The sequence below is a fragment of the Budorcas taxicolor genome, chromosome 7, assembly GCF_023091745.1.
Source record: "Budorcas taxicolor isolate Tak-1 chromosome 7, Takin1.1, whole genome shotgun sequence".
In the NCBI taxonomy this organism is placed as follows: domain Eukaryota; kingdom Metazoa; phylum Chordata; class Mammalia; order Artiodactyla; family Bovidae; genus Budorcas; species Budorcas taxicolor.
Window position 1 is genome coordinate 43,269,190 of NC_068916.1, and position 27,902 is coordinate 43,297,091.

Here is a 27,902-nt window from a genome sequence, read left to right on the forward strand (position 1 = left end):
AGTTGTATCAGACTCCTGGCAACCCCATGAACTGTAGCCCACGAGGCTCCTCTGTCCATGGGATTTCCCAGGCAAGCATACTGGAGTGGGTTGTCATTTCCTTCTCCAATGAAGTGTTACTTTTATGTTATTTTATTTATTTTTTTGTTTGAGCCCTGTGGCTTGTAGAATGTTAGTTCCCCAAACAGGGGTTGAACCTGGAGCCAGGCAGTGAAAGCACCCAGTCCTAACCACTGGGCCACTGGAGAATTCCCTGAAGTGGTTAATTTTAATAATATATTTATTTTAACCTTATATATCCAAAATTTATCATTTCAATAAGCAATCAATATGTTATTGAGTGTTTTCATATTACAGTTATTAATAAGATATACACATATATTGTTGTTGTTGTTTAGCCTGCTAGGCTCCTCTGTCCATGGGATTTCCCAGGCGAGAATACTGGAGCAGGTTGCCATGTAATCCTCCAAGGGATCTTCCTGACCCAGGGATTGAACCTGCGTCTCCTGCATTGGTGGGTAGATTCTTTACCGCTTAGCCACCAGGAAGCCCCATACATAAATATCATACATACTTTTTTCCCCTTCACATTAGGCCTTCAAAATTCAGTGTGTAGTGCTTCCCTGGTGGTCCAGTGGTTAAGAGTCTGCCTTGCAATGCAAGGACACCAGTTCAGTCTCTGGTCCGGGAAGATCCCATATGCCAAGAAGCAGCTAAACCCATGCACCACAACTACTGAACCTATACTCTAGAGCCCGTGCTCTGCAGTAAGAGAAGCCACTGCAGTGAGAAGTGCACACACCACAACAAAGAGTTGCCTCCACTCACAATTAGAGAAAGCCCGAGCATAGCAACAAAGATCCAGTGCAGTAAAAAATAAATACATTATATATATATATATATCTCCAGTGTATATTACACTCACAGCACATCTCAATTCCAGCAGCCACATTACAAGAGATTAACAGACACATGTGGCCAGTGGCTGTTGTACTGAATGACATAGCTCAAATTGCTGAGGACACAGCAGTGGCCAAGACATATCCAGCCTCAGCCCCAGAGAGTTCCCAGTGCAGTTCCAGAGACTAAAGAAATATGGGAAAAGAAATATATAAATAGGATAATTTCTGCTGGTGACAAGTGTTAAGAAGAAAACTAAACTTGAAAGGGGCTACATTCGAGGGAATGACCAGGAGGACTTCTTGGAGGAGGTCACATCTGAGCCAAGATTTCACCTTCATGTTCTCTTTCTGCAATGGTCACCAAACATTTCCTATGTCCTTCCATGTGTCCTGCACATCAGGAGAGGGGTGGAGTGAAGGAGAGTGGGATGCCAAGATTATCAAATACCCCCAGATTCTAAGAAAGTTGGGCATAAGTCAGCAGTTAAAAACATAGAAAATACCAAAAGGAATTTGACTTGGGCAGTGTTGCCTCTTCTTCATTTTCTGCAAGATTGTTTAGAACCAATGTTATTTCTTCTTAAAATTTTTTTTAAAAAATTTTGGGGGGTGCCCTGGGTCTTCATTGTTGTTCATGGGCTTTCTCTAGTTGCATCAGAGTCGGGGATACTCATTGTCAGGGGCTTCCCATATTGCAGAGCAGAGGCTCTAAAGTGCTGGCTCAGTTCTTGTGGCGCAGGGGGTAAGCTGCCCTGATGCATGTGGAATCTTCCTTGACCAGAGATTGAACTGGTGTCTCCTGTATTAGCAGGCAGATTCTCAATTAACCACTGGACCAGCAGAGAAGTCCTTCCTAAAATGTTTGATGGAAATTCATGAATGAAAACATCTGGGCCTTAATTGTCTTTGTTGAAAGGTTTTTCCCTACAGATTTAATTTCTCTAATAGATATAAGACTATGCAGATTATCTATTTCTTCTTCATTGAGTTTTCATTTTAGTGCCTTTTCAGGTGTTGGTCTATTTCCTATTGAATTTTGGGCATAGAGTTGTTCCTATATCTAATCCTTTTAGGTCACCTAGTTTTCTTGGTTAGTCTGGACAGTTTTAACAGTTGTTTTGATCCTTTCAATGAATAGTCTTTTGGCTTCATCAGTTTTCCTTGTGTTGTTTTTTTTGTCTATTCTGTTTCATTGGTTTCTGCTCTGCTCTTTATGATTAAGGAAAAGGAATTTGGGGCTAATCTACATGTTCTGATTAGGGCTGGCTTGTATGTTGGTGTGACTTGTGGTCCCCCCGCCCCCAAAGCCACAGCAATCCGCTTTCTGTGGGTCTTTTGAGAATCTGATGAAAGTCCTAGATGTCCCCAAGAACACACACAAGGACACACTCAATTTCACGCATAGATTTAGGCAGTCCACAGGTGTCAGGCTCAAAACTCGCAGCCTGGAGCCCAAATCTGACGGTGTCAGACAAGCAGTTTGTTCTGGCAAAATAATCAAGTGATAAAAAACAGACAGGTAAAAAAACCCCACAGGCCCGGAGGAATTTTCAATTTCATCAAGCCCTAGTATTTTACCATCTCTGTATTTTTCATCCAAAGCACTTTGCTGGCACTATGCCATCTGAGTACTGCGTTTTACCCCGTGAGATTCTTCAGGGTAGAGACGGTCCAACGCACTTCTCGCCCCGTCTGGCCTGAGAGACGCTTAATAAAGGCTTTCTGCCTTCAATTGGCCACTTTCGGCTACTTTTTGACCCTTGACCTCGCTTCAAACGAGATTTCGGGGGACAGGCCCTAGCAGGCGCCCACCAGCATCTGTTAGCCGCATCCGGGCCAGCGAGGGCTGCGCTGCCCCGACTCCCGGTTCCGAGGTGACCCTCGGCCTTCGCGAACTCCAACCCCAGCCTTCAACCCCTCCCAGGTCAACGCCACAGCCTCACCTTCCAGCGCCCGCTTCCCGCCCCCTCCACTTGACGGGCGTCTCCGCGGGCCAATGAGCGAGCAGTAACCTCCCCTGGGACGGGGCCGAACGAGAACCAATCCCCGCTCCGGGGCCCGCCCGGGTCCAAATGGCCCAATGGGCGGTGGCGGTAGGGTTCGCTGTGGGGGCGGTGCTGGTAGGCTCGGCCAACGGGCGTGCACGTCGGCGCCGCGGGGGTCGGGCCCGCGGCGGGCGTGCGGCGGAGAGGCGGCTCAGGGCGGGGGAGGAGGTAAACAAGATGGCGGCGGCGTGTCGGGCGCGGAAGGGGGAGGAGGCCCGGGGCGCCCGCGACTGAGGCGGGGCGCGGCGGTAGCGGCGGCGGGCGCCGGCCGGCAGAGCGGCCGCCTTGCATGGGCTGGGCCCCCGCGCCGGCCCGCCTGCTCCACGCGCGCGGCGGCCGCGGCGCGATACGCGCCGCCCGGGCCCCGGCAGCCCCGGGAGCCCCGGTCCGGGGCCTGCGGCCTGCGCCGCCTCGGCTGCCCGGAGCCCCGCGCGCCCCACTGTCCGCGACCGACGGCGTTCGGGCGGAGAGCGAGCGAGGGCTGCCGTTTGGGGCGGGGCGCCCGCCGGGGCCGCGCGGTCGCTTGGTGTCCCGGGCCGGTGTGCGGGCGCCCGAGCGGCGGCTGGTTCGGACGAGCCTTACTCCTTGCAGCCGGCGGGCCCCGGGCATCCCCGGCGCTGGCGGGAGCCGGCCGAGCTGGACGAAGGTGCCCCGCGCGCTCAGGATACGCACCTGCTGGCGTCTCAGGCGCCCCGGACGGCGGGAGACTCCCCCGAGCTGCGCGCCCTGCTCCCGGCAAAGCTCACCTGCCCAGCTCCGGGAGCCCCAGAGCTGGCCTGTGCGGGGCCCCGGGCGCGCGCCATGGCCCGCTGGTAATGGACGGAGCGGAGAAGACTCGGCCCGGCCGCGTCCGTGTTCGTTCGAGGGTCTAAAGTCCCTGGAGGATGACCTAGCACTTCCCAGCCCCACCGGCCTCCCGAGGGCCCCCGTGGACGCGCCTGCCCGCCCCAAAGCTCCGAGGTCGGGCGGCCCCCAAACTTGGGACGCTGCGCACGCCCGGCTGCCCGGGCTCTGGACCAGCCGCGCCTTTTGAACTTACGTTCAGTACAATCGTTTCTTTTCCAAGAGGGTTTTCCTTTATTATTATTTTTTCCTCTCTTTCTAATTTTTTCGATTTTGTTGACTTTAAATTTTGGAGAAGGGAATTTTGAGGCGGGACGGAGGTGGGGAGAAACAAAAGGAAGAACAGCTCCCCGTGAAGTTCACAAAGGGGATAAGGGGCCGCCTGCCGGAGTCGGAGGCCTGGAGTTCAGGATGGAGGTGGCGGACCCGCAGCAACTGGGTATGTTTACAGAGGGCGAGCTGATGTCGGTGGGGATGGACACATTCATCCACCGGATCGACTCCACCGAGGTCATCTACCAGCCCCGCCGCAAGCGGGCCAAGCTCATCGGAAAGTACCTGATGGGGGACCTGCTGGGGGAGGGGTCGTACGGCAAGGTGAAGGAGGTGCTGGACTCGGAGACATTGTGCAGAAGAGCCGTCAAAATCCTCAAGAAGAAGAAGTTGCGGAGGATCCCCAACGGGGAGGCCAACGTGAAGAAGTAAGTGCGGGCTTCCTGGGTGGGGACGCGCGCCGTAGGGCGGTCCCCTTCTTCCCCCTTCCCTCCCTTCCTCTTCCCTTCTCCTCTCGGTTACTTTCTTCCGTCCTCCGTTTCCTTAAGCACCCGAGTCGACCAGCCAGGAAGAGTCGTGGGCATCTCTTGGGGGACTTCGGTAAAGTCAGGATCGCTCGTTGCGGCTGGGCGTCCTGCGCTCTCAGCTGCTGCGGGGCCCTCCTCGGAAGGGGGCGCCCCTCTCTCCCTGTGCCCTCTTAGCTGTCCGGAGGGCTCAGGTACCCGGCGGAGGCGGCCAGCGTTGGTTTAGCTTCGGAAAACCAAAAGCAGTTGGGTTCCGAAAGGGCTCTGTCTGCCGCCAGCAGGTTTCCTCCTAGCGTGAGGCTGTTACTAGGGCCGGAACACGCCATTTGTTTACCCTGTTGGAGGGCGAAGCTGCGGTTGCCAAAAATAATTGTTTGCACCGGTTTATCAGTCTGCAGGGGCGAACTTGGCCCTTTCTCACTCGCCTGGGATGTGCCACAGGACACATCCACGACTTGCAGGCTCGGTGGCTCCTGAGAAGTGGGGGTCGGCTTGTGTCCAGACAAACTTTTTACACAGATTTTTTTCACGCGCCTGTCTGGCCATAGGCATCCCCAAGGCGGTGGGAGCCCTGCCTCCGTCCTTTTTGCTGGTTCTGGGAGGGGACACCCTCTCCTTATCTCTGCTGCCTGGGGATCCCACCCTACCCCAGCCCAGGGCTCTATCTAATGGGCCAGGCGGCAGGACTGGCTGGTGACCTTGGCCGGTCCTGGGAGTGCTGCTCCCTGATCACTCTCACCCCTCCTCCCAGCCCCCCTGCTCTCCGGGCAGTTTGACAGTGAGTGCCCAGCTGCTTCTGTCTGCTGTGGGACACCTGGAGAGCAGGGCAGTGGGGCCAGACCGGCTGCGGACCGTGTCCCAGCCACGGACCCCCAGCAACGGCAGGACCAGGCGTCCCAGGGCCAGCCCAGCCAGTTCTCTGTGCCCATCTGCCACCTGCGTGGTGAGGGTTAGGCAGGGGCCACTAGTGTCCTGGGTGAGACAGGCCAGGGGACAGTGGGTGCCAGTGCCCTCCTGCAGGCTAAGTTAGGCCACACTTCTGATCCAATCCCCACTCCCTGTTTCTCTGAGTCACCTTTTCTCCTTAATCCAGAAGTGTATGGGGGAGAGGTGACCCTCAGGCTGCCAGTTGGCCACCACTGCGGTTTGAGGGGCAGTGGGCTTCTGGATGCTGCTGGCAGAAAGGGAATCCCCCCACACACACATTTTCTCCAGGGCTGGTCCTTGTCCTCCTGGCTCGTCTTAGGCCTCATCCCTTGGTGTGTCCCAGGAGTGGGGTGCTGGACTCTTCCAGCCTGGACAAGCCCTCCTGGATGGAGTTGGCGCAGGTCACCCTAGTGTCTGGTGCCTTATGCTTTGCCGCATCCCAAGCTGGGAGGGGCCAGGCTCATTTCCAGCACCAACTGATATTTGGTTAGGGCCGCCCCAGCCACTGCTGGCCATCCTGGGGGCTTCAGAGAAAGTGGGGGACCAGAGGCGTGCACCCAAAACATCTGCAGATGCCCCACCCTGAGATGAGGGAGAGGTGTCAGGTGGATGAGTGCCCAGTTCTTCCAAAGGGTGACACACACCTGAGGAAGCCCCTCCCCATCTGCAAATGTATGTGCCCAAGGTCAAGATAGAGGGCGATCACCACCCAGGATTCCCTCCTGCTTGGCCACCCAACGGAAGGTCACGGCTCCCAGTTCTGGTTTCCTGAGCCATCAGCTGTGGTCTCAGGAACTGTGGAGACAGTGTCCATTGGAGGAAACCTTGGGGAGGCTGAGCCTGGGGAGGCAGGGTGGTTGGCATCCATGGCGGCCTGGGGGTCGCTGTGAGGTGCCACAGCTGCAGGGTCGGGCCCTTTTGTCCGTCTCAGCCCCAGAGGCTGGCCCCGAGCCGGCCGGCCACCTGCGGGCTGATGCTGAAAGGGCCTGCTGGGTGTGTGCCTTCAGGTTAGAACCCCCGCACCTCCTTTCTGAATGTTGTGAGAGTGAGCCCTGCTCTGAGCACCCTGTTCCCTTGTCCTGAATCCTGACGATACGCGCTCTGTGCGGGCGCTCAAGCAGGGCCCCAAGATCCAGGCTTCTGGGTCAGCCTTGCTGGCAGGCAGCTACAAGGGAGAAAAAAGGCTCCTTTGTCTTGGAGAGACTTAATAAACTCAACTCCAGACTCTTCTCATGGAGTGAAGTGTCCGGAACTTTCCAGACAAACCTCAGGAGTCCCGCAGCTCCAGTTGGGATGGGATGCATCCCTTAAGAAATGCAGTGTGTGACAGAGGAAGTCTCCCCTCCTGTGGCTCCTCCCAGGAGGGCTGCTGTGGTTTGTGCTTGTCCCTCTTTGTTCTTTTTTTTTATGTGTGTAAGTCACTCAGTCGTGTCTGACTCTGTGTGACCTTATGGACTGTAGCCTGCCAGGCTTCTCTGTTCCTGGGTTTTCTACTGGAGGGTATTGTCATGCCCTTCTCCAGGGGATCTTCCCGACCTAGGGATTGAACCTGGACCCCCTGCATTGGGAGCTTGGAATCTTAGCCACTGGACTGCCAGGGACGTCCTGCTAACTTGTTCTTGTTGTAGAATAGGAATATTCAGAAAAGCATCAAGAAGTGAAAAAGCAGTCGTCGTTTTAACATTGACACCTTCGAACTTCTCTTTACCAATCCAAGGACTTTTTAATGAAAAGGGTCATTTTCCATGTAAGTTGTATCTGCTTGTTTTTCTGGTCAGCCACAGAGGCCACGCTGCTGCCTCCCTGGCCGGGGGCAGCCCTGGGGCTTCATACCTGTACAGATGGTGGGTACATACCCCTCTGCCCCGACCCCAGGGAGGGCAGGTGGGCCCAACTCACAGGATTCTCGCCTGTCACAAGGTCCTATTCTTTGTGGGCTTTTCCATCAGCTGTTGAGAAGCAGGGACAGTCTCCGTGCTCCCGCCCCACGTTCCCTCTGTAAGAGTGCACCTCAGGGCCTGTGCCTGCTGTGTGCCAGATGCATGTGCTTGGTGAGCTGTGCAGAGCCGGGACTGGCAACTTGGGGCCCTGCCAGCCTCCTTCCTCATCAGCGTTCCTGGTGGTCTTGCCTTGCGTCCTGGCCCAAGTGCCCAGTGCCAGTCTCCAGGCTAGCAGTGGTGATTGGTGGGCTCTTGGACCCAAGGGTAAGTGGTTGGGATTGTAGCCTAGCCTGGACTTTCCTGGCCCTCGTTCCCATCCCAAGTGGCCTCTGCCAGGTCCTGGCATCTGCTGGTACCCCCACTACCCAGGTATTGGTAAAGCTTCCTCCCTGAGGCCAGCTGGCATCACCAGGGCACGGCTGCTCCTTGAGGCACCCAGGATCTCATTTTACATCGTGACTGAGGGGTGACTATATGCAGTGGAGCTCGGGGGCCATAGGGACACCCCAGGTTGGGGCGTGGGGGACGCTGGCCCCTCACCCAGAAGCCTGTTGGAAGTCACAGCCCAGTCGCCCGTTATCGTGTGTCTACTACACAGCTGGAGGTGGCATGTTCTCTGAACAGCTTTAGTGAGACACGTTTTACATGATGTGAAACTCAGCTGTGAGCAGGTAACTCAGGGTCAGGTACTTTACTGGAGAGTGCGACCACAACCTATCTCTAGTTCCGGAACAGTCCATGTCCCAAAAGGAAGCCCCATCCCCATCAGCAGTCACCTCTGCTCCCCCTCGCAGCCTCTGACAACCAGGAACCCACTCTGTGTTTGTGGATCGGCGTGTTCTGGACGTTTCCCATCAGTGTAATCACACGGTATGTGTTCTGTGTCCTCTCTGGTATCCTCAGGGGTGTCCACGTGGTAGCAAGTGTCAGAGCTTCTGATGCTGCCCGTGTATGTGTGGGGGGGGGGGGCATGTGTATCTGACCCCATCAGTGGATGTGTGGGTCATCTACTCCTGTTGCCCATGTGTGTTGACATGTGTATCCATCCCCATCAGTGGACATATGGGTCATCCCCTGCTGATGCCTATTAGGAATTGTGCTGCTCGGCAGTTGTGCAAGCACACATTTGTGTTGAACTTCACTTTTCTTGAGTTTCTCCTCATTTTCGTCTCTTGCCCCTCGCCACATGATTGGAAGCATCAGCAGAAGGACCGAGGGGTGAGGGGGTCTTACTCAGTGTCCCTCGGCCAGAGCAGCCATCACCCCTTCCTTGCTCTCTCTGGACCCGTCAGCATCTAGAGGGAACGAGGTGGCAGGTCCCGGGGCCCTGAGGTGGGTGGCCATGGGGGCAGCTGCCCTTCTCTGTGAACTCCAGTGCTTTAGGACCCGGCTCTTTCATTGCCCTCTGCTTGTGCGTGGTCAGCAAGCCCACCCTGAGTCCACTCTGCTCCCAGCACCACAGGCAGGTCCCTGTGATGCCCGCCCTGAGCAACTGCGGCTGGACCGGAAGGCTTGCTTCCTCTGATTTCACTTCCTGCATCCTGGCTGAGTGCCCGGCTTTCCTCTTTCTTTAAATAATGGTTTTCTTTTTCTCTGGCCAGTGGTGCTATTCCTAGGTGACGGGAACATCTTGGCCCCTGCAGGGCATGTTTCAGGGATCCTCCTGCATCCCTTCACCCACTCGGAGTGTGTGTCTGTGCTGTCTCTGCCGCGGTCCTGGCCTTGTGGGTGTGCAGTTCCCTTCTCTTAGAGTTTGATACTGTGACCCCTTCCCTGGTGTTGTGTGGCCCCTTTTTGGTGTTGACAGCAGGCTCACTCCCTCAGGAGGCTGATCATGTTGATTGAGGGCCCTGCATAGGGCACTCCCTCCAGAGCTGGCTTTCCTGACGTGGGGTGGGGGGTAGTGCTGTCCACTGCCTGGGGGGTCCCTCCTGCATTAAACTTTTCCTGCAGAGGAGTCTTACCCCTGTGGCAGTGGGCGGAAGGGGAGGCTCGGCTGGGTGGATGGTCCTAGGATGGGTACTCACTGCACAGAAGGCAGAACCTGGGCTTGTCCACGCCTGGGCAGGCCTGGGGCACCACTGCGCGTGTGGTTGGCAGCCACATCTGAGTTTGGAGACTTTGCACACTGGGACTGGTGGCTGCTGCTTGAAACCTGGCTGTGAAGCCTGCCTCCCCGAGGTGGGCACGTGTTGGCTCAGGTGTCAAGCGCTCCTTGTCTCCACACGTGGGTTTATGTAGTGTCTCTTTGGATGGAGAGGGGGCAGGCATTCACCTGGGCTCTCCTGTTGCCACGGAAGTCACGGTCTGGGTTGGGCCTTCCTTCGTGTCTCCCCTCCCGTGTCCAGCAGGAAGGCTGATGAGGATGGTCACCTGAGCTGTCTCCATGCCTCAGGAGTTCGGTCTGCCCTGGGCCCTGTGTCCCATCCCCGCCCCAGCCTGTGGGCTCTCTGTTGAGCTTGCCGCCATGTGCCGCTTTCCCCTCTGGGCTTCAAATCCCGTCCCTGCGGTGGGTGCCCTTGCTGGCCAGTTAGTCCAGCAGGCATCAAACACTGAGGGAGCTGTCCCGGGACCCCTTCCTGGGGCCCTCTCTCCTGGCACCTCTGCAAGGAGCTGCTGTATACTCCGACCAGGCAGCACGTGGCAGAGACCTCTGAAGGCCTCGTCACAACTGTCAGGACAAAGGCTTCCATTTGGGCAGCCTGGGTTGTCTACCTCTCTGTCGGATAGAAGGGGTGGAGAACTTATAGGCAGGAGGGGCCCTGAGTCACCACGGTTGAGCTCTGGCCCTGGGGAGCTGGCAGCAGGCTGGGAGTCAGAGCTATGAGGTGATGGGGGAAGGAAGCCTGGGAGCACAGGGCCACTGCCGACGAGTGCTGACGGGCCTGGAGCGTCTAAGGGGACCCCCAGGACAGGGTGCTCACGGACCCAGTGCCTGGCACACAGCAGCCTACGAAGGCCCATTGCAGGAGTGAGTGGGACCTACTGGTTCACAGTGGGTCCAGGCTGGGCAGGTTGAGGGAGGCCCTGCCAGAGCCAGGCTGGCGAGTCTGCTCCCACCCACCAGGACTCACCACACTGCCTTGTCCCCAGGGACACCCAGAGATACTGGGAGACATCATGGTGGTTGTGTCACAATGTAGGGGGATTCTTCACATCAGAGTCTGCTCCCCATATACCCACAGAGCCTGCACAAGCAGGGTCAGTGCCCAGGTGGAGCTGCCGTGTGTGTGGTCCCTGCTCACGCTGGACAGCAGGCTAAACACCTGGTGGTCAGATGGTGTGAACCCGGGGCCCAGCCTCTGAGTCACCTCCCCCCGCTTCAGTTCAGAGGAGAATTTAGATGTGCAGCCTCGGCCTGGAGGGGACCCTGGGCAGGGACGGAGCAGCCAGTGAGCTTGCGAGAAGCCACTGTGAAGCTGTGTTTCCTCCTGCGAGTGGAGGGCCTCCTGCGCACTGGTTCTGGGGAGCGGGGGCTCTGAGTGTCGGGTCATGATCCACGTGGAAGGAGGACTTACACTATGAGGGCCCAGGATCGTGCACTGGTCTGTGAGGGTGGGGTGTGGGTTTTCTGGAATAGCTGACCTTTTCATGAAATGTGGACAGTGGGAGGGGTAGGAGCTGAGTCTCAAGAGGACAGACCCTCACCGGCCCTGATGTTCTTATGTATCACACATGGGCTTCCTGGTGAGGACTTTACAAAACCTTTATTGAGGTATCAGTCACATATCATGCAGTTTCGTGGCACTTGGTTTCTTTTTAGTAATGGTCATCTCTGTGTAGGTCCAGGACATTCCATCACCCCAAAAAGAAGCCCTGTCTCCTCTGTCACCCTATCCTCTCCCCAGCCCCTGACAACCAGGAACCCACTCTCTGTGTCTGTGGATCAGCCTGTTCTGGACATTTCCCATCAGTGGGATCACACCCTGCGTGTCCTGTGTCTGCTTCTCTCACCAAGCATTGTGTTCTCAGGGCCCGTCTACATGGTAGCAAGTGTCAGGGCTTCTCTCCTTTTCAGGGCTGAGGGATGCTCCTGGGGGTGGAGGGACACTGGCAATGTGTTCACCCTTGGGCTTCCATGGATGGTGCTGCCATGAGCACATGTGCACAGGTCACGTGTTCTCAGTCCTCCAAGGCACATACCCTGAGTGGAGGTGCTGGGTCAGTTGGTGACTCTGTTTAGCATTCTGCGAAGCCTCCTCACAGACCTCTGACTTTTCCCCCTTCCCTACCACCGGCTCCTACAGGGAATCCTCAGGAGCTGCACTGGCAACAGGGTGGGGGTGGAAAGGGCTGTCTCTGGAGTCCCAGCTCCCACACCCCTTGTGCTGCCCCTGTGCGCCCTTGCTGTGGTCTCCATGCATCTTCAGTCCAAGTGTTGGATGTTCCTGGTCTTGTTGCCATGTTGAAGCCCTGCTGGGCTCTGGCAGACCTGGCACCCTCCGTGCAGTGCCTTCCACATGGTGGGTGCGGCCTGGGTGCCGGGACTCGGCTGACTACCCGTCCTCTCTCCAGGGAGATCCAGCTGCTGAGGAGGCTGCGGCACAGGAACGTCATCCAGTTAGTGGATGTGCTGTACAACGAGGAGAAGCAGAAGATATATCCTGCAGGGGGTGGGGAGGTGGGCATATTGTCAGTTTCCTTGGCCTTCCCCTCTCCTCTTGGGCTGCGACTCCCAGAGGCTAGGTCTTGGGGCCTGGGGTCCTGCTGAGGGGTCTGTCCCTGACCCACTGGATCCAGAATGACTGGGCTCTTCTCCACAAAGAGGTGTGGCTGGGGAGGCCTCGACCTGACCCTGGCTCCCACCCTTCCTCACTCCCTCCCCCTCCCCCCCACAACTCCAGCCTTCTCTTCCCCGGGGCCCCCATGGGCCTCTATCCCTCGCTCCCCTGGGGGCAAGGCTTAAGCTCCTCCTTGGGATGAAACAACCAGGGGCCTTCATGCTGGGCTGTGTGGGCTGAGCCCAGAGGCAGCACAGAGCTCCACAGGAAGGCCCTGGAGGATCCGTGGAGGGGTGGGGATCCACTGCAGTGCCCATGATCCCTCCCGGGTGCTCCCGCTCACTGCACTGGTGCAGCCCCACCCCCAGCATTTGTCTGTGTCCCAGGGTCTGTCCTGTCCAGAGCAGGGTGCTTGCTGCATATTTTCCTTAGCACAGCCCACGTACATGGTGATGGAGTACTGTGTGTGTGGCATGCAGGAGATGCTGGACAGCGTGCCCGAGAAGCGCTTCCCTGTGTGCCAGGCCCATGGGTGAGTGAGCTCGAGCCCCGCCGGTGCCCCCGCCCCTGCAGGTCACTCAGGGCCAGGGCCTTAAAGGACCTGGTCCTATGTTCAGAGAGCTTATTCTGAGCATGAGTGAGATGGAAGTTCAAGTGTGTTTTAAAACTCAAGGCTTTGGCGCCCAGTTTGCGACTGTGTAGCCTGGCTGCTGTGCGTGCCCTGCGGCAGCCCACCGACTCCTCTCTGCACATGCACTGCCCTGCATGCCCGTTGCCTGAGGCTGTGGGGCCTCCTGGTGCTGGGGGAGCCCCTGACTGGGCCTCACTGCCCCAAGGCCAAGTTCCCCTGGAGAGTCAGCCCCCAGTTGCTTGTAGGACTAGCTGGCCTGTGGGAGGAGGGGACAGGGGGCAGGGGCGGTGAGCAGCATGGCTCTTTCCAGGCCAGAGACTAGGGTGACAGCACAGCCCAGGTGGCTGGCCCTGGGTGGTGATCACAGAGCTGTGCCTGCAGGTACTTCTGCCAGCTGGTGGACGGCCTGGAGTACCTGCACAGCCAGGGCATCGTGCACAAGGACATCAAGCCCGGCAACCTGCTGCTCACCACTGGTGGCACGCTCAAGATCTCTGACCTGGGTGTGGCTGAGGTGCGTGGGGGGGCCCCGGGGCGGACAGGGCATGGGGTCCAGCCCCTGGGGCCACTTCCTAAGGGCTGCCTGGCGCTGCCACAGGCACTGCACCCGTTTGCCGAGGATGACACGTGCCGGACCAGCCAGGGCTCTCCAGCATTCCAGCCACCTGAGATTGCCAATGGCCTGGACACCTTCTCTGGCTTCAAGGTTGACATCTGGTCAGCGGGAGTCACGCTGTAAGTGCCCTGGGCCTGGTCCCTTTAGCCCAGGGTCTCTCTACCTCACCCACCCCAGCCCCAGGCACTCGGTTCAGACTCTAGGCCTTCACGACCTGCCCCTCCTGGCAGGTCCCCTATGTCTGGGGAAGCCATGGAGCCAGGGTCAGGAACTCCTGTGGGGAGGGGCACCATGCACTGGGACCAGCTGTTATCTTGCCCACCTCGGCCTTGTGCTGGTGTTCCCCTGTGCGAGTCACCCATCGCTGTTGGGGTGAGGCTTTCTGTCCTGACTCTTGGGGCTGAGTTCTTAAAGATACCACAAGTCGCCAGTGATGCTTGGCTCCCACCCAGACTGCCTTGCAGGCGTCTATCCCTCCATAATCCCAGCAGCAGTGAGGAGGCATGTGTTCTCCTGCCCAAGGCGAGTTGGCGCTGCAGCCCCATGGGGCAGCCAATGGTCTGGGCGAAGAAGCATCCGTTTTATTCCACTGAGAGCTCATTGACAGATGTCCCCTGACCCATCCTGTTAGAGCGCGCAGTCCAGTGGCTTTCCGTGTCTTCACAGTGAGCCAGCAGCACTGTGTGTTCAGACCATTGTCCTTACATCCCATCCCTGCAGGGGGTGGGGGGTGTGTATGTGCATTGGGGGTGGGGGAGTGTGGCAGAGGCTCCAGGGCCACAGGGCAGGCTCTGACTGGTCTGTCCTCCCGGGCCACAGCTACAACATCACAACAGGCCTGTACCCGTTCGAGGGCGACAACATCTACAAGCTGTTTGAGAACATCGGGAAGGGGGACTACACCATCCCGGGGGACTGTGGGCCCCCACTCTCAGACCTGCTCAGAGGTGAGGCCCTCAGGGTGAAGGCCAGGCTGCAGGTGTGGGGGCACCGAAGGGTCTTCCATAGACCACTGGCCTCTTGAGAGCTGAGCCATCTCTGTGCCGCAGCCGCCTGCCCCCGCCCTCCCATATGGGAGGTGGGCACAGCCTAGCCAGGCTTGGAGAGCAGCCTGAGTGGAGCGTGGGAGGGGTTGCTGGCTCCTTTGGGCTCTGCCACCTGCCCTGGGTCTTGGTTCCACCCTGTCCTGATTACCCATCCATACAGGAAGTAACAGTGAGGGGGGCGGTCTCCTGCAGGACCTCTTTCTGCTGCAGTTCCCAGGCTGCTCAGCAGGTGGCACTGTCCCCGCACACAGGGGCCTGACCCAAAGTGGCCCCCATAAAGCCACATCAGCATCCTGGGGTTTGGCTGAAATTAGTGTTTTATGTTTTTGTACACCACATGTGGCTTATGGGATCCTACTCCCTGACCAGGGATTGCACCCAGGTCCACAGCAGTGAAAGTGCAGGGTCTTCACTCCTGGACTGGCAGGGAGGTCCCTGGTGAAGTTAGTTTTGATGATAAACAGCACATCCAGGATATTGCCTGTGTGACTGGTACCGTCCTAGGTCCTCTGCCCACAGACCCCGGGCCTTGTGTAACTGACCTGATGCCCGGCTTGTGCCGGACACCTAATCCGTGCTTTAGCCTGTATGTGGCTTACAGATGAACAAGCAGCTTCACAGTCCTGCATGGCTCCAGAGCCTCCTGATGATGGAGTCACGCCAGTTCTCTGGTTGTTAGTGAAGGTGAAGTGAAGCTGAGCAGCTGCAGTTCAAGTGCTCTGCAGTGGTGCAACCCAGTCCTGCCCTCCGCATCAGGGCCACCCTGGCAGCCAGGCACTGGGGTCCCCCCCCCTTCCCAGGGTCTTACTGGAATGTGGGAGGTGACAGCCTCACCAACTCAGACCTTGCCCTCCCTGCCCAAGTGTTCCTTGAAGGCTCATGGCCCAACCCCCCCACGCACACACAAACCCCCAGTTCTAGCAAGGACTGATGTTTCAGACCCTCCTTCCTTCAACGGGGACTGATGGCTTGGAGTTCTCTCAGTTTTAAGCTTTCTTCGCTCCAGTGACACAGATGATGACCTGTTATTGCCTTCACTGTCATAAACACTTGAAACAGTCCCAAGTTAGGGGGACTTCCCTGCTGGTCCTGTGGTTCCAACTGCAAGTTCCCAATGCACGGGGCCCTGGCTCAGTCTCTGGTGAGGGAACTAGATCTCATGCCTCACCTAAGACCCAGCGCAACCAAATAAGTAAGAAGCAGCCCTAAGTCTGGCTGATGAGATGGCGGAGGGCATTGGTGTCCCTGTCCCCCAGGTCCAGGCAGTGTCTTGTCGTCTCTGCCTGGGCCTGCCTAGAGGTCTTGCATAGCTGGGCGGCGAGCCTCCTGCCCACAGGTCTCTGGAACACCGCCCCAGCCCTGCCCTCACTCTCCCACAAGAGGGCTGTGACCATGACCTTTCCTCTTCTGCACCACTCAGGCTCAGCTCTGAGTGCCAGCATCCCCAAGTTGCACTTTTCTGAGAACAAAACCCAGCAACACCTACAGGGCTGCCTTGCCCCTTCTGCATGTCCAGGTCCCGGCCAAAGACCTTCACACAGGTTCTAGGGTGTGTCCCTCTGGAGGCCCCTGGTTCTCCTCCTGCTGCCTTGGGGATTTCGGGTTCCGGTAGGAATTGCCGGTCATCGGCTTTGCTGGCCAGAGCCGGGCAGGCACTGCAGGGTCGACCCCTGTGCTTTGTCTTCCTGGGACGTGTGGACAGGTTCAGGATCCCTGGGGTGGGCTCTTGTCCTGTGTTCCAGCCTGCTCCGGTCTCCTTCCTGACCTCGCTTTGCAGCGGGGGCGGGGCTCCGCTCACAGGCGCCACGCCCTCCGCCCCCACCCCTCCTAGGCAGGGGCGGGGCCTCTGCCCGCGCTGACCCCGCCCCCGGCTGGTCTCCTGGCAGGGATGCTGGAGTATGAGCCGGCCAAGCGGTTCTCCATACAGCAGATCCGGCAGCACAGGTGAGTCCCTGGCCCAGCTGGGTGCTGGAGGGGGAGGGTGAGGTACAGGGATCTTGCCGGCTCAGTCTCTCCTGTTGGCCCCACCCTTCTCCATCTCTGCACGCTATGTAGTTCTCTGTGGGCATTGAGGGTGGGCCCATGTGGGGAGCCAGCCTGGACACCCTGATGCCCTGCTCCCACAGCTGGTTCCGGAAGAAGCACCCACCAGCGGAGCAGCCGGTGCCCATCCCACCCAGTGCGGACTGCAAGGACCGGTGGCGGGGCATGACAGTGATGCCCTACTTGGAGGACCTGCACGGCTGTGCCGACGATGTGGACGACGAGCTCTTCGACATTGAGGACGACGTCATCTACACTCAGGACTTCACAGTGCCCGGTGAGCCCCGATCGAGGGCAGGGCCGGGGGCTCTGCCCGAGGGTCCGGTGGCCCTTTTGGCGCCAGTGCCCTGCTGATGCCTGGCCTTCTTCCCCAGGTGGCGAGGAGGCGTCTGAGGCAGGGCTTAGAGAGAGAGGCCCACGGGAGAGCCCGTGCTCAGAACTTTCTGGAGAGGAAGCTGAGGCCAGGGCCTTGGAAGAGCTCCAGGCAGAGCCCAGGCCCTAGTGTAGCACCGCCCTGCCCGCGCCCTGTGCACCATGGGCTCTCGCTGACCCTGCCCAGGGTCTGAGGGAGGCTGGGCCACTGCCCCACCACCGTGTCTGCCATTCTGTGCTGCCCCGGGGCTGGTTCCACTAGCTCTGCATAAAGGTCCTGCCTGCATCGTGTGTGAGGTCCTGCTTACCTCCTTCTGGCTCGTCGGCAGGGCTTGGGTGTTTTCTGTAGAAAGAGCCTGTGTGCAGGGTGGGGTGTGGGCACGGACCCAAACTCCCAGGACATGTCAGGCCTCTGGTGCCCATGGTGGCTGGCTGTAGCTATTTCCCACTGGGGTCTTGGGGTCAGGTCAGAGACCCTGCTCTGGGAACCTCGGCCACAGCCCAGTCCAAAGTCAGGCCTCCTGGACCTCTGTCCCTGGCAGGATAGGATCAAGGTGTTCTCCTTTGGGAGGCACTGGGGCTCTGGGACAGATGTCTGGCTGGCTGAGTGTGGACCCTGCTGGGCCCCCCAAGCCCCGCTGGGCACTGACTACACGCTGTCTCTTCAGGCCTATACCAGAGGCCTTGGCTACTTTTCCTGCGTACGGAATGTTTGTCCAAGAGCAGTTCTGTGGGTCCAAGCTAGACCCCTAGCCCAGAAATGTCCCTACTCCAGATGGGGGACAAGCATGCTTCAGGATCAGGCAGCTGCCCCTTGCCGAACTGCCCTAGGCCAACGGCAGGCTGTGTTGGGGCTGCTTCTGCTTCAGTCCCATCTTATGATGTGCTCACCAGGGTCTCCCTAGTTTGTCCCTCGTCCTGCCACCCACCCTGAGGGGTTTTGCTTGGGCCAGTGCCCTTGGTGCCTTGAGGGCAAGTGGAGCAGATTCCTTGCCTACCGGCCACCCCCCAGCTCTGGTTGCTGTGCTGGAGGCTGAACCCTGGTGGTCTGAGCAGCGCTGTGGTACTCGGCGCCCGCCCACCCTGCCATGCTCTTGAGTTCTCACCTGAGTTGACGCCTGTACACATGCCTAGGGGGCTTCTGGCAAGGTCCAGAGGCCGAGTCAGGCCCCAGATGCGGCTGGTGGAAACTCATTCCTATGTGAGGACCAGACAGGCTTGAGGCAGCTGTGGTGGTTTCCTGGTATCCACGGGAGGAGGGTGTGCTGTGGTCAGCATGGGCTCCTGCACCCCTCCCTCAGCCTGCATGCAGCAGGGCCCCAGGACCAAGTGAGGGCTGGCAGGCCGTGCAGGAAGGCATGGGGTATGGAAGGCGCCCGAACCTTCCTCTGTCTTCTTTCGTGCCTGGCATGGAGAGCCAGGGTGGGCTGTTTCGAGAGAGAGATCGAGTCTGAATGCCTGGCCCGAGTACAGTCCTTTGTGTTCCACAGGGCCCAGTGGGCTCTGGCCTTCACCCAGGTGAGAGAGCTGAGACTCAGTTCCCAGGCCTCTGGTCCTCCACCACATTCCCACTCACCTGAGTGCAGAGCCCTGCTCACAGCTGAACGGGCAGGTGAGCGTGGGCTGACTCTGGTCGGTTGGTTCGAAGGCCCACCCTCCCGTTCCCTGGATGAGGCCCTGTGGCAGGTCAGATGGGACAGGTGGTGGGGGCCCTGGGTCCGGGCAGGAATGATGCAGAGTGTGTGTGCTTTGGGATCCCCAGTCAGCACACTCTGGCCCTCTCCCCTTGAAGGTCAGGTTCTGGAGGAGGAGGCTGGGCGGAGTACACAGAACCGGGTCCTTCCCAAGGCTGTGTGCGTGAATGGCACCGACGCCACCCAGCTGAATACCAGGTCGAGGGCAGAGCGCCGGGCCAGCGCCGCCTCCAACCCTGCCCGCAAGGCCTGCTCGGCCAGCAGCAAGATACGCCGGCTGTCGGCCTGCAAACAGCAGTGAGGGTGGCTGCCCGCAGGTAGGATGGGACCAGGACCAGAGGGGTCGGGGGTGGAGGAGGGAGGGCACATCGTGGACACTACTGTCTTGGTTTGTGTCATTGTTCCTGGGGTCTGGGTTGAAGTTGAAGGAAGTCACTTTCTGCAGAACACTGGCTACTTGGTGTGGGGCGGGGGCTTGGTGGGGGTGTGTGCAGGAGGAGGGCCCCTCAAGCTGACAGCCTGTTTTGCAGACCCGAGGGGCTTGCCTCCTGTCCAGCCCAGGCTGCTCCTGGCATTGGAGGAGTTTGGGGAGTGGAGGGGTGCAGGGGGCTGTGCTCTGACTGAGGTGGTCGTTTGTTCTCCCTGTTCCCTCCTCCCAGCCCTGACCACCCAGTCCACAAAGGGCATTTTGGGTGGGCCTCACAGTTGCTTCACCCCCATTGCCACTCAGGATATGAGCAGTGGGTTGGGGGCCTGAGGGTCCAGCCCCTGTCCATCCATGCCACCTCTCCCCGGGAGCTGCCCCTGAAATGGCCCCCACAGAACTTACTGCCGGTATCAGAACCAGTCAGGTAGGGTAGAAGCTCTTTGCAGGGAGGCCTGGATCTGTGGCACAAGGGCCCTACTTAATCCCACCAGGCGACCAGAGATTGCTGGGGTGGCCCCTTGAGGCAGCACAGCTCTCCCTGGCCAGTGGAGCTGTCTGACAGCACTGCATGACTAGGTCTCCATTTCCCCAACTTCTGGAGGGATCCAGGGAGAGCATGCTGCCTGTGATACAGGACCTTGCTTGGCCCAGAAATGACCCACCTGTGTCCTGGTCTCAGTCCGTCCCCAGGAGCCCGGCCAGGTCCTGCTCAGTCTTCCCGTCGACAGCTGGTCTGCTGCCCACCGCCCAGGAAGGCTGCCACAGCGCCCTCTGTGCTGACTCCTCCTCTGGAAGCCAGAGGGTCCTGGAGGGCTGTGGCTGGGGGACAGCAGGGACTGGGATCTGGCCTGCCCTCGGTGGCCGGTGGACACGACCTCCTGCTGACTGCAATCCTGTGCTGAGCCCCTTCCCCCAGCTAGGGGAGGAGGGAGAGGGCCCAGCGTGGCCCCATGCCAGCCTTCGCCATGCACTTTACGTTGAGACTACTGGTTCTCGTCCACCCCAACTCCTCTTTTTACTCTGCCACTGGTTAGCACCTCCCACACCTGGTGATGTGTTCATATCAACCGCAGCAGCGGGATGGGCATGACGTGCAGGCCTGCCTACCCAGATGCATGCCCATGCCCAAGGGAACCAGGTGGCCTCCTTGTGTTTGTTGTTTGGTTGGTTCCTTTCTATTTTTATTTTTTAAACAAAAAATAAAACAGGTGGATTTGAGCTGTGGTTGTGAGGGATGTTTGGGAACTATGGGTGGCAGCATGCTGTCAGGGGATCTGAGCCTGAGCCTGGGTCCCTTTGTGGGTCCCACAGTGGAGGGGCTGGCCGGGCTACCTGCTGGAGACCTGGGCCTCCTAGGCATATTTGCTTCTAGCCATGCTGGATCTCTCTGCTCTCAGCGGGAGCCCAGCCTCCCCAAAGCTCCCCAGGCCCCTCTGCTCAGCCCAGGGCCCACAGCTTCACAGCATCGTGGCTAGAGGGTGCCTCATCCCCTTCTCCCCACGACGTCTGCGCTCTCGGGTCCCCAGAAACAACCCAGAGCAAGCAAGAGTATGCAGTAAATGTTTATAATCAACCAGAAAACAAAACACAAACTCCATCACTGGATGGTACAGACTGCAGGAAGCTTCGGAAGGAGGGGCGGGGCAGGGCGACTCGGCCGCTGGCGAGGACTGCCCCATATTTTGGCAATAAATAAAGCTTGGGAAACTTGAAACCTTGACCATTTGGGTTTTATGTCTCAAACACTGGTGAGTCCTGGCAGCTCTTTGGATGGAGCGGTTACGGTTACGGGGCGTGTGGCCCGCTCAACATGCGGAGGGCGGGTGTAGGGTGCAGACACTAGGAAGGAGCGAGGTGGGAGGCGAGTGCAGGGCTGGGGGCGGCGGCAGCGGTTATTGCTGGGGGAGTGTGGGGGTGCGGACTGCCGCGAGCACTCGCCGCGGTGAGGTAAATGGCTTCGAAGGGTTGGTGGCTGCGGCCCTCCCAGCGAGGGACGGCTCAATCAAGAGATGAGTTTCGGCGACCTGCGGTCCTTGCGCTGTGTCTTGGCGCGAATTGCGGCACGTGCGCTTCGAGCGAATCTCGAGGCCTCAGTGGTCTCTGGAAGAGGCGCTGTGCACATGCGTGTTGCGCAGTAGGCCCGTATCACACCGTCTGGATGCAAGCCCTGCGCATGCGCTTTCCGTAGCTATGTGCCAGAGACGCGGCGCCGTGTGCTTGGCAACCCCCATCAACACCCCGAGGCTATAGTCTGGGACCAAGGGAAGTTGAGTGTGGCCCTCAGGACCCCAAGATGAGAATCCGCCACACTCCCTCTAATCGACTCTACCGAAGTGCCTGGAGGGGACTGTGCGTGCGCTCGTTGGGGCGCCTGGGGAACCGCGCTGGTGCTCCAGGCCCGCGGTCCCAGCGCAGGCGCGCCGGGGCGTCACACCCCAGGTATGTCCGGCACCGGGGCCCCGCCGGTGCCGAATAAGCTGACGAGGTGGGCGCGGGGCGCAGGCTTAGACCGGGCTGTGGTCAGGGGAAGTGGGCGCGGCCGTGGCCAACGCAGGGGCCACGCCGACTGACTGGGTCAGCCGTGGCGGGAAGAGCCTGTCGTCGAGGCTGGCCGCCAGCTTGTCCAGCAGCGCACCCGGGGTCCCAGCGCACAGGCCGGACCCCGGGCATCCACCACCGGGTTCCTCCTCGATGACGGGGATGGAGGACGTGGCTGGGTCGTCGCCTGCTCTGCCGTCGGGTGGGCAGTCGACACTGTCTCCGCGGCGCAGGGGTGCGCGTGCGGGGCGGGGGGCACCAGATTGGGCCGTGGATGGGGTGGAGGGCGCAGCGCGTGCTCCAGGGTCGCTGTGCTGCCGGCCCCGCTGCTGCCACTGCTTGCGTGCATGGGGGTGCGGGTGCGCGCGCGCCCTATGGCGCGCTGTGGCAGACAGGGCGTCGTCGAAGTGCGGGTCGTGGCGTAGAAACTCATGGAATAGCGCGTCTGTCTTCTCGTCGATGCTGTAGTCGCGGCGCGGGGCCCGGCGAGGCCAGGCACGCGGGCTGCGGGGACGGACGGGTGTCTCTGGCGCGGGGCTCTCGAAGCTGCAGCCCACAGTGGCCTCGCGGCCTGCACTCGTAAAGGAGGAGCGCTTCTCGGGCGCGCTGAGGGGCCCATCATCCCCCACGCCGCGGCCTTCGATGCTGGCATAGCCGCTGTCCATCTGCAGCAGCTTGCGTGGTCCGCCCGTCTCTCCATCCGCTGGCCGCGGCGTGGGTGTGGGTGGCGGCGAGGACGGTGGAAAGACGGGTGCGGCGCCCCCGGAGCCCGAGCCCGAGCTGTCGCCACTGCGCACCGAGTCACGGTCGTTGCCGCTGCTGCTGTGGTCTGAAGAGGCAGCCGCGTGCAGCTCGAGCGAGGCGCGCAAACTCCAGATATCGCGGTAGATGGTCGGGGCCTGCTCGAGCCCCGCGTCTCGCTCTCCATCTGAGTCTTGTAGCTGTTCAGGCCCCGCGATGATGCCACGCTCTAGGGGGGACTCAGGGCTCGCTCCTCCTGCAGCGCTCACCTCCTCGGCTGCCTCTAGCCTGCAAATCAGGCCGCAGTCAGGAGGCTGCATTGGGCCCCCTCCTTACCCCCGGCCCCGTGTCCCCTCCCCGCCCCCTCCTGACCACCCTGCTTCTCGGTCCAGGAGGATGGGCACAGGTGGGAACCCTCCAGGCTTGGCCGGGCTGTGGAAGATGATGTTTCTGAGTGCTGCCTGTCCACTTTGGCCTGGATGCTCTTGGGTTAACCCGGAGCCGTCCTGGCGCCTGCCAGTTCAACCAGGGCCTTACAGGAGAGATGGGAGGGAGGTTCAAGAGGGAGGGGATATATGTACAATATGTATATCTATGGCTGACTCATGCAGATGTATGGCAGAAACCAACATGATATTGTAAAGCAATTATCCTTCAATTAAAAATAAACATTAGAAGAAAATGTGACCAGGGCATCCGCTGGCAGTGCAGAGGGTTGGCCCCTCACCCTGGAAGAGTTAAGGCTCTTCTCAGGAGATGCCTTCTTAATAAGAACTTCGTGTACCAAGCGGTTGCTGGGGTTGGATTGGACCAAATGGAGTCCAACTGAGCCTGGACACCTGGGTGACCCCCCAGGGGACCGCCCCAGCTCCCCCACCACAGATTGACAGGGACCCAGGAGGAAGATAACACATAGAAAGTGTTGAACTCCCCGACCAGGAAGCACCCAGGACTTGGAAGCCTGCCCTGCTCCTTGGGTCCAGTTGTCCATCCTGCTGACAGGGGCCCAGAGTTTCCTGAGAGTTGCCCTTGGGCCGGGGGAGAGGGTGGCACCCCCAGAAATGGTCACAACAGTTTCTGAGTAGCAGCTGTCCAGCCCCAGGAGCACCAGCAAATGGGAGGTATCCTGGGTCCACAACAGAGACCTTCACGCCCTAGGCTTCAGCAGGAAGCAGTGGTTCTTTCCCACTTCCCTTCTGCGGTCTGTGCTGGAGAGATGGCCCCAGTGAGGCAGCCTCCAGGAGACTGTGGAGCCAGAGGGACTTGACCGCCCATCCTCGGGGCCACCTATGAGGGATGGGATGGGGCAGGGGCCCATAGGTCCACCCCAGCACCTCTATCTACTGAAAAATACCTGCCGAGACTGGGGGGCGGGCTGGTGGGGCTGGCCAGAAAGGGACGGGGGCTTGGGAAGACCATGGTGTCGCCCGCGCTGGCAATGTACTGGATGAAGTCCACGTGGGGGGCATCCCCTTCCTCCTGCTCCATGCTCTCGCTGGCTGCCCGCTGCCGCTGGAAGTGGTGTCGCTTGGGGGAGCCTGTGCAAAGGAAAGCCGACCACCTGCCTAAACCCCTCCTGGCACCAGGCCCACTGCCCACATCTGAGCCAGGCCAGCACACACCAGCCTGGGCCAGGTGAGTGTCTATCCCACCCTGTGGTACAGCTGGGAAACCAAGGTGCCAAGGGCCGGAAGACCAGGACCGAGCCCGGCAGCCAGGGTGGGCATGCGTGAGGTGCCAAGGCAGCAGGCAGGTGTGGCCAGAGTTAGGACTTGTCCTGGTCATCAGGTAAGACACCACTTGGCTGAAGGGTGAAGGTAGGGCCAAGTAAGGGACAGGAGAGGGGGAGAGGTGACGCTCTCTCCTGCCAGGTCCAGATCCTGCCTCACTGGTGGGCCAGGGAGACCTGGTGGTAGAGCCTCAGGGGTGCAGATGGTAGTAACCCAGCAGACAGGTTCTGCGTGCTTCCTGCGTGCATTTGCCTATAATCACCTCTGTAATTACACCAGAGGCCTAGCTCCACCTAGGCTCCCAGTGGGGCAGCAGGACAAGCCCTCCCCTTCCCAGCCAGGAGCACTCAACCAGAAATCAGCCCTCCCTCGCCCCATGGCGCTGGAGCCTGGCTCCAACAAGGGGACTCATGCTGTCCCTAATCCCCTCACCCTGCCTCCTGGCACTGGGACCAAGGGCAGTAGGTGCCCTAGCAGCCTGGCCCTGCTGAGCTCCAGTGAACAGCATTGGTCCCGGGAGTTGGTGCCACACCCCCCACTGCCACTCCCCCACCTGCATGGCCCTTGGGTTGAGGTTTAGAAGCCCTGTGTCCAGGGCACCATGAGCAGGGGTCTGCAGCATCAAAGGCCCACCACTTGTGGTTGTAAATAAAGTTTTACTGGCATACAGCCATACTATAGTACATGTCATCTAGCACATCTCTAGTACATCTCTCACTAGCACAGCAAACTGACTACAGCGCTAGAAACACACTGTACGAGGCCTCAGGGGAGAAGCTCACTATTGTCCGCTCCAGCTGGATAAGCCTTGGCTTTACTGGGGCACTGTGTGCAGCCCCAGGTCATCCTCCTGACCAGCTCATGGGCCAGATGCCCACTGGTGAGCAGATGATGCTGGCCAGTCTGGGGTGGGGACTGGGGACCACCTCCCCCCGCCCCCAATGGTGCAGAGCCACCTGCTGCTCCACATCCCCCTGGGACTCACTCCCCACCAGGGGCTGCAGCTCACCTCTTGTGTCCAGACTGGACGCCCGCTGGCTGGGCTCCAGTTTCCATTTCTTGACCTTGAAATAGGGGCTGGCCCCGTCCAGGCTAGCATGGCGCCTCAGGCGGGTGAAGAACTGCAGGACGGGGCCTGGCCCAGGGCCCGCCTCCCCAAGCCCTGCTGCAGCCCCCTGCACACCAGGCTTGGTGCTCCTGGCCCCAGTGTCCAGCTGTGAGAGAAGAGAGATGCTCTGAGACCTGCTGACTCCTCCCTGCTGCCCAAGTGCCCGCCTTGCTTGGGCCACTTGTCACTCACTTGTAGGGCAGAGGAAGAGCAGAGAGCTGGGGCTGGGTGGGGGCCACGCTAAACCAGGGGAGCTGGGCCTCCCCTCAACTCTCAGACCCTGCCTGAGAGGCTCTCCAGGCACAGGCCAGCTCTGTCTTGCTCAGCCCAGAACTAGACAGGGTAGGGGGTGTCCTGTCCCACAGCCTGGGATGGTCCTGACCATGCCCTCTCCAGCTGCTGGACAACCCTGGAGGAGGTGAGCCAGGTGCATGTGGGCCCCATGTATAACCTGCCCCTCTTCCTCCCAGGGTGGGGACCAGGAAGAGGCCCATAGGCTGACCCATGCTAGAGGGGGACAGAGGACGGGGGGGAGGCCTCACCGAGCTGCCTTCCCCGGAGTCACTGGAGGCCGAGGGGCTGATCCCGAAGTTGGCAGGGCCCACGGCCGAGTTGTAGGGGTCACCTGGCAGGGCGGAGCTGGGGCCCACGGAGCGGCCGGTGAGGGCCTTCCCCGGGGGCTGTGGGACAGAGCCAGGGGGGAGGAGGAAGCAGTGACAGGTCAAAGAGCATGGGTGGGTGATGGGGCGTGCTGGACCCCCACCCACTGAACCTGGCCAGGCCCCACTTCCCACCCTGAGGTGAGGGGCACAGCTGGGGGAGGGTGTGGGTGGGCAAGGTGGTGCCTGCTGGGTGGGGGTGGGGTTGTGGTCCCACCCCTGAGCTCCGGGCCACCTGACCCCTGACTCACCTGGAATATGGCAAGGCTGGCTTTGGGGGCAACCGTGGGGTGTGGTGTGGCAGTTGCACTGGCCTCGCCAGAGTCGCATTCGTGAATGGTGACGATCTTGAGGGGCGGCAGGTGCAGGTGGGTGAGGCGGGCATTCTTCAGGTGGTGGAAGTCCCCCTCCGTCAGGGTGTACCTGCGCCCAGCGCGCCTGCCTGTCACCTCGGGCAAGCTGGGCCCCCCCCACACACTCCAGTGCCCTCTCCAGCCCCACTGTCACTGCCCACCAGGTGCTGGGGAGGGCGGGGGCAGCAAGGCGAGTTCCCAGGTTAGCCGCTGCACTGGCCCTCCTTACCGGCGGCCCTTGTCCTGCGCCTTCCGACTCTGCTCAAACAGGGCTGCTTCATTGAAGGACACTCGGCGGCCGGTGGAGCTGGTGGACAAGAAGCGCTGGGTCTCGGTGTCTTGACCCTCCGGATCCTCCCCCCTGAACTCGGGGTCTGCGAGGAGAGCCAAGAGAGGGTGGGCCACAAGTGGGCCGGCAAGCGGCTAGGGAGGGGAGTGGTTGGGAAGGGAGCACAGAGGGCCCAGCTAACCACCAGGGGCGGGGCAGGGTGGGAGGGTGGACGGGCACTCGCTCATCCACTCACACACTCACTCACGCAGCACGCGCCTGTGAGCACCTACGCGTGGGCTTAAGGAAACAGAGATGAGTCGGAATCGAGCCGCGCCCAGTCTGGTGGGGGAGACAGACAGACACAGATGGTCAGGCGGCCCAAGGGGGGCAGCTGCGGGGTGGCCAGGTGTGGGCAGATAGGCTGGGACAGGGCCTGGCAGGGGGCCTCACCTTGGGCAGGGTGGGCACCGTTGTCCAGGTAGGTGGTGGTGGTCTTCTCTGCTTCCTCTGGGGCTCTGGGGAGCACAGTGAGAGAGCACAGTAGGCCTGAGGACCCAGACTGGCTGCCCTCCCTGGGACCCCAGCAGAGCTCCCAACAGGCAGCATCCCGAGTTCACAGGAGCCTGGGCACTGTCCTTTAGAAGTATGCCTGCATGCCTGCACCTGCTCTTAGGGGGGCTCTCATGGTGACCTGTCCCAGTTCCCCGGGGGGTGGGGAGGGGACTGCGCACCTGTGGAGGCGTCGGTGCGCCTCCCAGCAGCGCCTGCAGAGCAGCAGTGCACCCGACAGCACCGCGAGGGCTCCCCCGACAAACAGCGCCATCACCACCATCAGCAGCAGATAGCTGTCCAGGACTGGGCCGGGCTCTGCCTGCGGGGCCAGCAGGTCAGGGGGCAGGGCCAGTGGGCATGACCTCTGGCAGCCCTGCCCCCCCCTTCCCCCCCATCCCTCACTCACTGTAGGGCGATCCGTGGCGTTGTCCCACGTCGTGGTCAGGGCAACCGTGGCGGAGGTGGTGGAGGCGGCGGCCGTGGCCATGGTGGCCGTGGGCTGCATGATGAGGCTAGGAGGAGGGGTGGGGAGGCGGAGGCAGGGCCTGCTCAGCTCCAGCTCCTGAGTCCCCCCTCCCGCCTTCCTTCCCGGGAGCGGGAGCAGGGGCAGGGGCCCACACAGGGCAGTGACTCATAGAGTGGTGGTGGTGGGGGAGCCCCGAGGCAGCCTCCACCGGCTCGGATCAGACCTCCATGTCCCCATCTTTGAAAAGGAGGAGGCGCGTGCGTACCAATAGCCAACTTCCCCAGCCGGTGGGGCCGGCCCGGCAAGGTGGCGCGGGCTGGGAGCCCTGCCCAGGAGAGGGGAAACTGAGTCCCGAATCAGCTCACTATCGCCAGACCCCAGGGGTCCGGCCTGCCCCATCCGGGGAGCGGGAGGGGCTACCTCGGCTCCAGGAGCCGGTTTCCAAAATAGCCGGGGCTCGGACCATCCGCGGGGCTGTCC

General features: G+C 60.2%; 2 protein-coding genes across 3 annotated transcripts; one reads left to right on the forward strand and one right to left on the reverse strand.

Annotated features, from left to right (window-relative positions):
• The first annotated feature begins 3,448 nt into the window (after positions 1-3,448).
• Positions 3,449-20,712, forward strand: STK11 (serine/threonine kinase 11). Of its 2 annotated transcripts, none has more exons than XM_052643342.1 (10): positions 3,449-4,491; positions 11,970-12,053; positions 12,618-12,707; positions 13,188-13,320; positions 13,405-13,541; positions 14,242-14,369; positions 16,355-16,412; positions 16,595-16,788; positions 18,681-18,894; positions 19,684-20,712. In XM_052643342.1, exons 1-10 carry the CDS (start codon positions 4,202-4,204, stop codon positions 19,904-19,906), a joined length of 1,551 nt encoding a protein of 516 aa, XP_052499302.1. In that variant the 5' UTR covers positions 3,449-4,201; the 3' UTR covers positions 19,907-20,712. The 2 variants fall into 2 exon arrangements, with proteins under 2 accessions (XP_052499302.1, XP_052499303.1); XM_052643343.1 differs by having other exon boundaries at positions 3,451-4,491; positions 18,676-18,894; positions 19,684-19,810.
• A 796-nt stretch (positions 20,713-21,508) lies between these two features.
• On the reverse strand, positions 21,509-27,461 carry CBARP (CACN subunit beta associated regulatory protein). Its single transcript, XM_052644226.1, has 9 exons — positions 27,363-27,461; positions 27,136-27,275; positions 26,855-26,919; positions 26,363-26,507; positions 26,032-26,203; positions 25,664-25,801; positions 25,023-25,227; positions 23,638-23,821; positions 21,509-22,571 (listed from the first exon to the last, which is right to left on the reverse strand). Exons 1-9 carry the CDS (start codon positions 27,459-27,461, stop codon positions 21,509-21,511), a joined length of 2,211 nt encoding a protein of 736 aa, XP_052500186.1.
• Between the last annotated feature and the right edge of the window lie 441 nt (positions 27,462-27,902).

Excerpts from the sequence above, each read along its gene's own strand:
- STK11 (XM_052643342.1), top strand. The coding sequence starts at position 4,202 with ATGGAGGTGGCGGACCCGCAGCAACTGGGTATGTTTACAGAGGGCGAG. Across the intron at positions 4,492-11,969 it reads GGGGAGGCCAACGTGAAGAA|GGAGATCCAGCTGCTGAGGA; the intron begins GTAAGTGCGGGC and ends TCCTCTCTCCAG. Across the intron at positions 16,413-16,594 it reads CAGCAGATCCGGCAGCACAG|CTGGTTCCGGAAGAAGCACC; the intron begins GTGAGTCCCTGG and ends CTGCTCCCACAG.
- CBARP (XM_052644226.1), bottom strand. The coding sequence starts at position 27,461 with ATGCAGCCCACGGCCACCATGGCCACGGCCGCCGCCTCCACCACCTCC. Across the intron at positions 27,276-27,362 it reads ACGCCACGGATCGCCCTACA|GCAGAGCCCGGCCCAGTCCT; the intron begins GTGAGTGAGGGA and ends CTGGCCCCGCAG. Across the intron at positions 26,204-26,362 it reads GCGCAGGACAAGGGCCGCCG|GTACACCCTGACGGAGGGGG; the intron begins GTAAGGAGGGCC and ends CGCTGGGCGCAG.